Below are 13,327 nucleotides of genomic sequence, written 5' to 3'. Positions count from 1 at the left end.
TTCTCCACTAGTTTTGTCATGTCTTTATGTTTGATTAGCTTATGAGGTTTTCCTCAATAGCATGTATCGTTTGTCTCGGCTTTATTAATATAAAACAGGGAGAAAGCATGTTACAAGGACGGAATTGGTCTCTTCCTCCGTGATTCCAGGTAATTTTGTAAAATGACGGAATTGGTCTCTAATTTTTCATTCTTTAGTGACCCTTATCTTAAACGTATTCTCGTGCTTATCTAATGGACGTTTGGGTCCCTGAAGATCCCTCCTTAGTTCAATTTTTCTACTAGAGGACTATATTTAAAAGACCTTTTAAAACGTTTTTTTACAAAATCTTTAATTTATTTTAAGGATAGAAATGGTTTAGGGGACTAGTGTTTTCTCTCTCCTTTCCACAATGTTAGTGGTTTATTTAAGGGAAAAATAAATCTTTCATCCCTCAACTTAGCAATAGTTTAGAAATGATTTCTCAACTACAAAACCAAATAAGGCTAGTCCCCCAACACTCAAAGCCAGATACTTTTCGTCGCTTCTGCTGTTTTAGACGGTTTTGTGCTGATGAGGCATGGTTTTAACCATTGACCTCGCCACATCATTGTCCACCTCAGCTTCACCCCCTCCCCGCCCCCCATCAAACCACACCCACACGGTCGCCGGTCACCACCGTGTTCCTGTGGCATCGAGGCTAACCATCTCATCATCTGTCAGCGAGTACCACAGCCATAGAAGCTTGGTGTGTCACTCACATGTGCGTGGCCCTGGTGCTGTTCAACATCCTCATCGACGCTCGGCGTGAGCAGCTGCCCGTCCAGTATAGGTGGTCACGGGCAACACACCTCTTAACGCATCAATCATCTTGCCTTCAAGCCTTCAGGGTCAGGGACACATACAACATCGACATGATGAGCTAGAGCCACTAGCGTGGCCATCGTTTGCGCAAACTTTTTAGAGTATGCATGCATCAAGACTCGTCACAGCGTGAGCATGCTCTTTCTGGGTGGGCTATGCAGGCCGGCCATCAAGAAACTGAAGACCAGGAAGAGCATGCCCGACGATGACCATGACATTCAGCACCCCGTGGTCGTCATGCTAGGGAACCCTTGCTCGTGCGCTTGTGTCTGTGGCACAGTTTTTACCACCACGTAATAGGGGGGCACACCTCGGCTGCTGCTCCCCACACGGCCACGGTCTCAGCTTTTTACTGCTTCTCAATGCGCGCCAACTGCTCGCCTAGTGAAAATAAGAAGGGAGAAGAAAATTGCCATGTGGACAACAATAGTCAAAACCATACCAAGTCAACAATGTATTTTGCTTTTGTTGGTTCAAGGGACGAAAATCGGTGGTTAAAACCATGCCAAGCCAGCAATGTTTTGGCTTTTGTTGGTTCAAAGGATGAAAACCAGTGGTTAAAACCATGCCACATCAGCACAAAATCATCCCAACAACCCAAGGGAAGAAAAGCATCCGGTTTCAACAATTGTGGGAGTTGAACTATCATTTCTATACCATCGACAAAGTTGAGGAGGAAAAATATACCATTTTGTTTTTGAATGTAGATGATTTAGCAAATCTGCAAAATTAAGTTGCCGGAGAGCAATCATCATCTTGCTTTTCAACGCCTGATTGCAAGTCACATCTTATCACATCCAATGACTTTCCGTCCATTATGTAACGTCACGATTAGCTGTCGGAGAGCGACAGCTCAACCGTTCACCTCTACTCCTATATGAGAACCGAACCCAACAGAGCCTAGCATTCAACACATCATGCATGGCGTCCCACGTCCAAGAAGATGAGCTCACCATGAGCAGCGATGACTTGCTCCAAGCTCAGCTCGAGCTCTACCACCACTGCTTCGTCTATGTCAAGTCCATGGCACTCGGTGCCGCCACCGACCTGCGCATCGCCGACGCCATCCACCTCAGGGGCGGTGCTGTCACCTTGTCTGATCTTGCCGCTGATACAGGGATCCACCCGACGAAGCTCTCACACCTCCGGCGGCTCATGCGTGTGCTCACCACCTCGGGCATCTTCTCTGCCGAAGTCAAGGCTAGCGGCGACATGGTGTACAAGCTCACCCGGGTCTCTCGCCTCCTTGTGGGAGCTGGCGGCGAGAGCTCTCGCCGCCGTGACCTGTCGCCGATGGTGGGTGTGTTTGTCAACCCGGTTGCTATTACTGCTCTCTTTAGCATACACGAGTGGTTCACCGACGAAAAGAGCGCTGCCTCACCGTCACTCTTCGAGGTAGCACATGGCTGTACCCGGTGGGAGATGATAGCAAAGGACGCCAGCGATGACCGTGTGTTCAATGCCGGCATGGCCGCAGACTGCTGCCTCAGTATGGAGATCCTCCTAAGAGAGTGCAATGGCGTCTTCGGATCCCTGGGCAGCTCACTGGTCGATGTTGGTGGTGCCCATGGCGCCGCTACTGCGGTGGTCGCCAAGGCATTTCCACACGTCAAGTGTACCGTGCTGGACCTCCCTCGTGTCATCGCCGGGGCTCCAGTCGATGATAATTTAACCTTCGTCCCCGGTGACATGTTTGAGTACATCCCGCCGGCAGACACCGTTCTTCTCAAGGTAAAATACAACCAGCATAGTCCATTTATCTAGAACAACACACTGTGGGTTTAAATATATATTTTTGTATCAGTGGATTTTGCATGATTGGCCAGACGAAGATTGCATCAAGATACTGTGCCAGTGCAAGAAAGCCATCCCGACAAGGGACGCCGGAGGGAAGGTGATAATCATGGATATGGTGGTCGGATCTGCAGGGCCTCAGCAGGAAACCGTGTCGAAGGAGGCGGAGGTTTTGTTCGATGTTTTCATGATGTACATCGACGGGATCCAGCGAGAGGAGCATGAGTGGAGGAAGATTTTCTTTGAAGCGGGGTTCAGCGACTACAAGATTACACCTGTGACCGGAATTCGTTCGATTATTGAAGTCTACCCTTAAATATAAATCTTCATACTTCATGTTATGGATTTGGATGCATTGTTGTATGTAAGTTGTACCTTTATAATGTTATCATTTTCACTTAACTAAAATGAGTGCTAGCTTGACAAACTCTTCCTCTGTCTCGCAAAAAAGAAATAAAGTGCATCAGTCAAACAATACGTTGCAAAATCGCCATCCTTTTAAACAATAGATGCGTATGCCACTGACAAATTTACATGTCAATATTCATGCGTAACTTTCTTTCTTAGTTCCCAAAATAAAAATGAATTTTAAATTCAATTTTCACATGTTATAACATTTCTATCATACCTTTTTCTTCTGAGAAAAAAATAAAAACCTTTTTAAGTGTAATTGATTTTCACCGGGTACTTAACTTCTCATAAAAAATCACTGCACAGTATAGTTGTCAAATAAAACGCACATACTTCTGGTTCAAAATGGATAGAGTACTTTTCTGCGAGGAAAAAATAATGGATACAACACTTGTGATATCACCCTTAGACAAAATATATTACTTTACAAGAATTGCTTAATTGAGAAATCTACTGGCTGAATTCCAGCTGCAAGCATGACATAGTGCATGTTGTAATCTTTTCCATGTTATAAGTAGGAACCAAGTATGAATAAAAGAGAGAAATTACTAGATGGCTAGTTTCGAGGGATTTTTAGAGTAACTACACAATTATTAGATGTGTATTTCATCAATTTACAAATAAGTTAGCCAGCGGGTTCAAATCCTCATGGACACGAATTTATCTGTTTACTATAATCATTATTATTAACAAAAACATCTATTGCCCGCAGTTAAATAAATCTGATGAACACTGTAGGTCACAAAAATAGAGAAAGATATGTATCACAACAAGATGATTGGTGAGGTCGGCACAAACACTCATCATTCTACTCCTATCATTTTTCTATCCAATTATTGCTTTCACGATCAAATCACTAACCACATTATTGCAATTCATGTGCGATTGGCATCTATTTTCTATTTTTCAAATGTTGACTTGCAAGGCTTGTTTGGCCATCCTATCGCCTTCCTTTGTCTTTTACGCCAATACTTTTGATCTAGCCTTCTCCTATACATCACCCTTTGCTGCTAAGATCGATGCCAAGAAAATAACCTTGCAAAACCAACATGAAAAACAACCACTAGCAGTGGCATAATTTTGTATACCAAAATGCATAATCACAGATATATTCCCTGTTCAAGAAAATTCGTCCGATTAACCAGTTAATTTGCCGATTAATCCCTACTCGTAGGGTTACCGAGTAGCATAACTTGCCGGTTAGCTATTAATCCCCTACTGGCCAACCAACTGAGCAACTACCAGTTAACGATTTCCTCAACAATGGATATATCACACATCTACCTATATTATGATGGACCTTGTGTCATATCCGATTCGCCCTTGAAAAGATCCTCCTCCATTCAGGCGTGGCAGAACACCTCCTAGCCTAGGACCTGGATACCCAGTTCGAAGACGGTCTCCCTCTCCACCCCCTCGAAGGTTCAGATCACCAAGGCGGTGAGTAACGCCTAGACTAGATGCATTCTCTTTTCCATTGGCGTGTTGATTGGGAAGTGCTGAAATGTTTCTTTTGGTTGCAGCTTTTCACCCAGAAGAGGTTATGCTAGTCCGGTCCGAAAACGTTCTCCATTCGCTCCTAGAAGGATGTAAGTCATTTCAGAGTGCCATTGTGCCAATATCGGTGACGGGCATACCATCTATGTAGCATGAAAGATACTCCCTCCGTCCCATACTATAAGAGCGTTAATCGTAGTGTCAAAAATGCTCATATATTATGGAATGGAGGGAGAAGTAGTTTAAGCTGCACGCCACACACATGTCGTTTTCTGCTCTCTTCTGCCTTCCACATTTTGACTTCATGGCGCCTCTTTCACGGTTTGACAACACATCATCATCAAGGTTAAGTCTTTCTTGGGCATCATCAAGGTTAACTAATACAATTAGCGTGTTGCCAAGCATCGCAAATGTCACATTGGATCCATAATCCCTTGTGTGCAGAACTTTCACTTACAACCTCATAAATGCACTCCATCCTATCCCTGGTCTGCCTACTGATCCGACCTATTTCTAATATGTTTCAAGAGACAAAACAGTCAACCGTCTAAGGAAAATCCGCTACGATGGGCAAAAATGCAAAGCTAATATTTCTAAACTGTCGGATGCATGAAGTCATACGCCTTCTTGCCCTCAACAAAGCCAAGGAGGAATGCTTTGGTAAAGTTTATAGCGGCTCTGGTACTAGGGCATTCTCTGTAGAGGGTGCACGTCGCATATCGGTCCAAGGGGGAAACCTTGGACACCTGAGCCGATCTGCTGCAACACATCTTCGTTTGCTCGATGTATTTGGGAGGTATATCAATGTTGATTTGCTGAAGCCTATCTTAACATCTTCGAATTTGTTGTCAATGTTGGATCTGCAAGGTACTTGTATCAAAATGCTGCCCAATGAGGTATTCAACATGTTTAACTTGCGTTATTTGGGCCTTAGATATACTGATCTCGAAAGCCTGCCTGATGCAGTGGGGAGGTTGCAAAACCTGGAAGTCTTGGATGCTGTGCATTCTAAGCTGACGTATTTGCCAAACAGTATTGTAAAACTTCAGAAATTGAGATACCTCTATGCGTCATCCACATTCAGCACATCAGAAAATGTAAGAGCAGGTGGGGTCAAGGTCCCTAGTGGCATACAACACTTGGCAGGAGTGCGGGCTCTTCAGCGTGTCAAAGCGACTCCAGAGTTTCTTCATGAGGTTGGAGCTCTGACAGAGCTAAGAACATTGGAGAAAATACTAGATGGCTAGTTTAGAGGGATTTTTAGAGTAACTACACAATTATTAGATGTGTATTTCATCAATTTACAAATAAGTTAGCACTTGGTAGGAAAAGTGGACGTACAATCCCGCCAGCGGGTTCAAATCCTCATGGACATGAATTTATCTATTTACTATAATCATTATTATTAACAAAAGCATCTATTGCCCGCAGTTAAATAAATCTGATGAACACTGTAGGTCACAAAAATAGAGAAAGATATGTATCACAACAAGATGATTGGTGAGGTCGGCACAAACACTCATCATTCTACTCCTACCATTTTTCTATCCAATTATTGCTTTCATGATCAAATCACTAACCACATTATTGCAATTCTTGTGCGGTTGGCATCTATTTTCTCTTTTTCAAATGTTGACTTGCATGGCTTTGGCCATCCTATCGCCTTCCTTTGTCTTTTACGCCAATACTTTTGATCTAGCCTTCTCCTATACATCACCCTTTGCTGCTAAGATCGATGCCAAGAAAATAACCTTGCAAAACCAACATGAAAAACAACCACTAGCAGTGGCATAATTTTGTATACCAAAATGCATAATCACATATATATTCCCTGTTCAAGAAAATTCTTCCAATTAACCAGTTAATTTGCCGATTAATCCCTACTCGTAGGGTTACCGAGTAGCATAACTTGCTGGTTAGCTATTAATCCCCTACTGGCCAACCAACTGAGCAGCTACCAGTTAACGATTTCCTCAACAATGGATATATCACACATCTACCTATATTATGATGGACCTTGTGTCATATCCGATTCGCCCTTGAAAAGATCCTCCTCCATTCAGGCGTGGCAGAACACCTCCTAGCCTGGGACCTGGATACCCAGTTCGAAGACGGTCTCCCTCTCCACCCCCTCGAAGGTTCAGATCACCAAGGCGGTGAGTAACGCCTAGACTAGATGCATTCTCTTTTCCATTGGCGTGTTGATTGGGAAGTGCTGAAATGTTTCTTTTGGTTGCAGCTTTTCACCCAGAAGAGGTTATGCTAGTCCGGTCCGAAAACGTTCTCCATTCGCTCCTAGAAGGATGTAAGTCATTTCAGAGTGCCATTGTGCCAATATCGGTGACGGGCATACCATCTATGTAGCATGAAAGATACTCCCTCCGTCCCATACTATAAGAGCGTTAATCGTAGTGTCAAAAATGCTCATATATTATGGAATGGAGGGAGAAGTAGTTTAAGCTGCACGCCACACACATGTCGTTTTCTGCTCTCTTCTGCCTTCCACATTTTGACTTCATGGCGCCTCTTTCACGGTTTGACAACACATCATCATCAAGGTTAAGTCTTTCTTGGGCATCATCAAGGTTAACTAATACAATTAGCGTGTTGCCAAGCATCGCAAATGTCACATTGGATCCATAATCCCTTGTGTGCAGAACTTTCACTTACAACCTCATAAATGCACTCCATCCTATCCCTGGTCTGCCTACTGATCCGACCTATTTCTAATATGTTTCAAGAGACAAAACAGTCAACCGTCTAAGGAAAATCCGCTACGATGGGCAAAAATGCAAAGCTAATATTTCTAAACTGTCGGATGCATGAAGTCATACGCCTTCTTGCCCTCAACAAAGCCAAGGAGGAATGCTTTGGTAAAGTTTATAGCGGCTCTGGTACTAGGGCATTCTCTGTAGAGGGTGCACGTCGCATATCGGTCCAAGGGGGAAACCTTGGACACCTGAGCCGATCTGCTGCAACACATCTTCGTTTGCTCGATGTATTTGGGAGGTATATCAATGTTGATTTGCTGAAGCCTATCTTAACATCTTCGAATTTGTTGTCAATGTTGGATCTGCAAGGTACTTGTATCAAAATGCTGCCCAATGAGGTATTCAACATGTTTAACTTGCGTTATTTGGGCCTTAGATATACTGATCTCGAAAGCCTGCCTGATGCAGTGGGGAGGTTGCAAAACCTGGAAGTCTTGGATGCTGTGCATTCTAAGCTGACGTATTTGCCAAACAGTATTGTAAAACTTCAGAATTTGAGATACCTCTATGCGTCATCCACATTCAGCACATCAGAAAATGTAAGAGCAGGTGGGGTCAAGGTCCCTAGTGGCATACAACACTTGGCAGGAGTGCGGGCTCTTCAGCGTGTCAAAGCGACTCCAGAGTTTCTTCATGAGGTTGGAGCTCTGACAGAGCTAAGAACATTGGAGAAAATACTAGATGGCTAGTTTAGAGGGATTTTTAGAGTAACTACACAATTATTAGATGTGTATTTCATCAATTTACAAATAAGTTAGCACTTGGTAGGAAAAGTGGACGTACAATCCCGCCAGCGGGTTCAAATCCTCATGGACACGAATTTATCTATTTACTAGAATCATTATTATTAACAAAAACATCTATTGCCCGCAGTTAAATAAATCTGATGAACACTGTAGGTCACAAAAATAGAGAAAGATATGTATCACAACAAGATGATTGGTGAGGTCGGCACAAACACTCATCATTCTACTCCTACCATTTTTCTATCCAATTATTGCTTTCATGATCAAATCACTAACCACATTATTGCAATTCTTGTGCGGTTGGCATCTATTTTCTCTTTTTCAAATGTTGACTTGCATGGCTTTGGCCATCCTATCGCCTTCCTTTGTCTTTTACGCCAATACTTTTGATATAGCCTTCTCCTATACATCACCCTTTGCTGCTAAGATCGATGCCAAGAAAATAACCTTGCAAAACCAACATGAAAAACAACCACTAGCAGTGGCATAATTTTGTATACCAAAATGCATAATCACATATATATTCCCTGTTCAGGAAAATTCGTCCGATTAACCAGTTATTTTTCCAATTAATCCCTACTCGTAGGGTTACCGAGTAGCATAACTTGCTGGTTAGCTATTAATCCCCTACTGGCCAACCAACTGAGCAGCTACCAGTTAACGATTTCCTCAACAATGGATATACCGTTTCGACAATTTTTTAAAATCACAAAATTCCAAAGGGAAAATAGAGTTTTTGGGCGTTTTAGACGTTTTTTAGATGTTTTTAGCGTTTAGTGCTAGGGTTTAGATTTCAGAGTTTAGGGTTAGGTTTTATGGTTTAAAACCTTAGTTTTTACTGTTTAGCATAGAGTTTCCGACGTTTTAAGTCCCGGGTTTAGGGTTTAGGACAATTTTTGAAATGACAAAATTGTAAAAGGAAAAAAAGATATGCTCTAATTTATGTTTTTTTGAATTTTGGTTAAATCTTGTCAAACCGGTCAAACAACCGATTCAAGAAATATAGTGTTACTAAATAATTACGCAATAATATTAGTGTTACTAAATATGTATCTCAGTTTTTTTGAAATTTGGTCAAATCTGGTCAAACTGTGGTGAAATTATGGTCAAACTACTTATTCAAGAAATATTAGTGTTACTACATAATTATAGTTTTTTAGAATAATAGTTTCAAACTCAAATAGTGAAACGTGTGACTTCGTGCTCAAGCTAAACTCCTGAGGGTTAATAGGATTCACATCTTACTATTGTCAGGAAAACAACAAGTGCAGACTTGGAAACGAGGGAGAATAGAACCCGGAAGTTAAGCGTGCTCAGGCTGGAGTAGTGAGAGGGATGTGTGACCGGCCGGGAAGTTACGCGATTTGGAATGAGTGATCCACACTTGAGTAGTTAAGAGAGGTGATTAGAGACTAAATCATCAAATAATTCAGAAAAATTAAAAATAAAAAAAATCAAATTTTTTTTCAAAATTTTCAAAAAAAAATTCAAAAAAAAAACCTTTAGTACCGGTTGGTAACACCAACTGGTACTAAAGGTCCCCCATACAAGGGCGCGAGCTCACGCCGCGTGGTTGGCCTTTAGTGCCGGTTCGTGCCAAACCGGTACTAAAGGGGGGGGGGGGGTCTTTAGTCTCCACTGTTTAGTGCCTGTTGCAAAACTGACACTAAAGACCCTTACGAACCGGTTTTAAAGCTCCGTTTTGTACTAGTGGTGGTTGGAGATAAGAAATATCTTCCCAACGTCTAATTGCACCACCGGCCGATTTGTTATCACATCAAGAAAGCATGAAGTGTCACTGTTGGCAACTAGGGAGTCTGCAATTCACTTGGAACCGCTACAAGCACATCACTCCTGGGTGTTGTTATACAAAGGGGCCTTTTAGAATAATGATGACAAAGAGTGCCCATTGGAGTTGCAAATTGGCTTTAAAGTTCATAGCAAAGTGTCAAGGCTTGCCTATTGCAATTGCTCGCATTGGTCGCTTACTCTCCTGCAGACCCCCAACTTCCGCTGAATGGGAGAATGTGTACATGGGTTTGGATTCACAACTGGTGCACGATGTGATCCCTGATGCTTATATGACCCTAAAGGTCAGCTTGGAGGATCTTTCATATGATTTAAATAATCGTTTCTTACACTGTGCATTATCACTAGAAGATTTTGAATTAAAGAGGAGAAGGACAACCAGGCAATGGACTGCGGCGGGGTTTATCAGGGAAACGGAAGTGAACATTACATTGGAGGAAGTGGCAGAGGGATACTTGGCTGAGCTTGTGAACCGAAGCCTACTACAGGTAGTGCAGAGGAATTATGCCGGACGACTGAAACGGTGTCAGATGCATGATGTCATACACCTTCTTGAATCTTCCCCTCAACAAAGCCAAGGAGGAATGCTTTGGTAAAGTTTATAATGGCTCTACTACTGGGGCATTCTCTGTAGAGGGTGCACGTCGCGTATCTGTCCATGAGGGAAACCTTGAACAACTGAGCCGATCTGCCACGACACAGCTCCGTGCACTCCATGTATTTGAGAGGTTTATCAATGTTGATTCGTTGAAGCTTATCCTAACATCTTTGAATCTGCTGTCGACATTGGAACTGCAAGGTACTCGTATCAGAATGTTGCCCAACGAGGTGTTCAACTTGTTTAATCTGCGTTATTTGGGCATTAGAGATACTGAGATCGAAAGCCTGCCTGAAGCCGTGGGGAGGTTACAAAACTTGGAGATCTTGGATGCTTACGATACTAAACTGACGTACTTGCCAAAGAGTGTTGTAAACCTTCAGAAGTTGAGATACCTATATGCGTATACTTTCAGCACATTAGGAAGTATAGTAGGGGTCAAGGTGCCTGTGGCATGCAGCACTTGGCAGGACTGCGAGCTCTTCAGTCCATCAGAGTCACTCGAGAGTTTCTGCGTGAAGTTGGTGCTCTGACGGAGCTAAGAACATTCGGTGTCTGCAACGTGAGAAGTGAACACTCTGCTGATTTGACCAATGCTATCAGCAGAATGAGTCATCTTGTTCATCTCGAAATTGCCGCTGCAGCTGAGAATGAGGTGCTGCAGCTGGAAGGGCTATATTTACCTCCAACCCTTTCTTGGCTAGCTTTAGCAGGGCAGCTAGAAAAAACAACGATGCCTCAGCTTTTCTCTTCTTGGTCACACCTTAATAGCCTCACCCGGTTGCAACTGGTATCCTCCAATATTGATGACGAAACCTTTTCGTGTCTGCACGTGTTACATGGTCTACGCTCTCTTGAGCTACTGAAGGCTTTTGAAGGGACGAGGTTGGAATTTTACGCAGGGTCATTTCCAGAACTTCGGCATCTAGAGATATGGGGGGCGGCACAGCTCAACCAAGTTGGAATAGAGGAGGGTGCGATGCAAAACCTCGTCGAGCTATGGTTCGGAGACTGTCCCGAGCTAAAGTTTCTTCCTGATGGCATCGAACACCTCGTAGCCCTTGAGAAGTTGCGTTTGGAGGACACATCAGAAGAGCTGATAGAGAAGCTCCGGCAGGAGAGAGATTCATGTGAATGCGGTGAAGATGTAATGAAGATTAGCCACATAAGGAATGTTACAGTTCAACTAAGGCAAAAAGGACTTTGGGAAAGGATTAGGTGATACATCACCGCTGCTGGAAGGGTTAGTTATTCTGTTTTGTCTTTCGTGCATACATCATTATACATTGACAGAATTAAATTAGCAATGGGTAGCTAGTAATGACCGATGTGAATTTGTTGTGAGCTTGTTTGCCATAACTAATTAATGTTCATGTGTATCTTCTTCACCTAGGCTAGAAATATGCAACTACATAACCCGTAATTGATCATAGAAAGAAACAAGTAACTGATCATGCAGTTTCCATTTTCCTCATATTAATACAGGTTCACTTGTCTTTAGATATGTGTATTTTCCACCACCCAGGTTCAGTCCTCGTGGACTCGGATCTGTGTCCCATTAGCTCTCTCTTAATGTAACTTCTAGTTCATCCTACGCGCATGCTCTTTGGTTTAATGGCTGTCAAAAATGCCCCGGCTTAGTCAACCATCTTATTTGCTAGCATTGGCAAAGATACAGAGACTCTCATTCACTCACCGACCGACTGACTGACTGACTCAGTTGCTTTTTTTTATTAGATTCTGGGCTGCAATTTCAAGCACATTCTGGTCACTAGGGAGGAGGCAAGGTCGGTGAGGTGTTGCGGTTCTTACCAGTTTCTCAATGAAAATTTGGGATATTCCTCTTTGTTACTACTGCTCTATAGGAGTCGGCCTATTTGTCAGTGCAATCCTAAAGGGAGAACATGAGATGCAAATGCATGTGATCCTCTTCTACATTACCCTAGTTGTGTGAAATGAGTATTCCGCTCATCAGTTTGTGGTAGTTTCTATTGCCTACCCACTTACTGTGTCATTGTTAGACAAGCTTCAGCATGTCTGCATACGCTCTTCTACCTGATGCGACCGATATTTCAGTATTAGCTCTTCTTAGCCGATGGCACTTGAAATCTGTATAAGATATGATCACTATTAAGCAATACAAGTATCTATTCATCATTAATCAGCAGGCATGGTAAATTTTGTTAATGAGAGCATGGGCATATACTGCTGTAAACCATATGATATGATGAACTGTGTTTTCCTGTTATCATTTTTTTATCCGTTAGAATCAGAACGTAACTAACTTAGCTTCTCAGTGATGTTGATTGAATGGTCATCCAATAATGCAATGTTCTTTTTTTTGTGTAAAAATATTTGCTTCTACAAAAATAATGGCATTTGACAGGACTGGGTTGCAGCATGTATATGCAACCATGAAAACGTGGCACAGGCTTCCATTAAATCAACGACTGTATTCCCATGACCGCGACGATTTCTTAGCCGCAAAGAAGAAAAACTACTAGTCATGTTAGCAGTGTAAGATTAGAATATTGGGGCAACTGCTCGACACCCTTGGGGGGTGCGGCTATCTCATTATATATAAGTACCAAAGGGTACAAGTACAAGTACAACACGTATGCACAAGTCTACGTATCCATATACAGTCTAACACCCTCCCTCAATCTTAACTGTGGCCTGAAGTACAAACTAAGTTAAGATTGCGCCTGCAGCCTACAAACTGTGGTTGTGGAAGAGGCTTCGTGAAGATGTCAGCAAGTTGATCCTTTGATGATATGAACTTGATGCTAAGCAGCTTCTGTGCAACACGCTCTCGAACAAAGTGATAGTCAACCTCAATATGTTTTGTTCGAGCATGA

The 13,327-nt window shown here is 42.7% G+C and overlaps 1 protein-coding gene and 1 pseudogene across 1 annotated transcript; both read left to right on the top strand.

Moving 5' to 3' along the window:
• Positions 1–1,762: 1,762 nt before the first annotated feature.
• Positions 1,763–3,114, top strand: LOC123084183 (acetylserotonin O-methyltransferase 1). Its single transcript, XM_044505914.1, has 2 exons — positions 1,763–2,574; positions 2,648–3,114. Exons 1-2 carry the CDS (start codon positions 1,765–1,767, stop codon positions 2,951–2,953), a joined length of 1,116 nt encoding a protein of 371 aa, XP_044361849.1. The 5' UTR covers positions 1,763–1,764; the 3' UTR covers positions 2,954–3,114.
• Positions 3,115–7,324: 4,210 nt separating this feature from the next.
• LOC123075675 (disease resistance protein RPM1-like) lies at positions 7,325–11,854 on the top strand (annotated as a pseudogene).
• The last annotated feature ends 1,473 nt before the right edge of the window (positions 11,855–13,327 follow it).

Source organism: Triticum aestivum, chromosome 1B (genome assembly GCF_018294505.1).
Source record: "Triticum aestivum cultivar Chinese Spring chromosome 1B, IWGSC CS RefSeq v2.1, whole genome shotgun sequence".
In the NCBI taxonomy this organism is placed as follows: Eukaryota; Viridiplantae; Streptophyta; class Magnoliopsida; order Poales; family Poaceae; genus Triticum; species Triticum aestivum.
This window is presented reverse-complemented; position numbering and strand designations above follow the sequence as displayed.

Coding starts and splice junctions, on each gene's coding strand:
- LOC123084183 (XM_044505914.1), top strand. CDS start 1,765: ATGGCGTCCCACGTCCAAGAAGATGAGCTCACCATGAGCAGCGATGAC. Junction 2,575..2,647: donor CAGACACCGTTCTTCTCAAG/GTAAAATACAAC, acceptor TTTTTGTATCAG/TGGATTTTGCATGATTGGCC.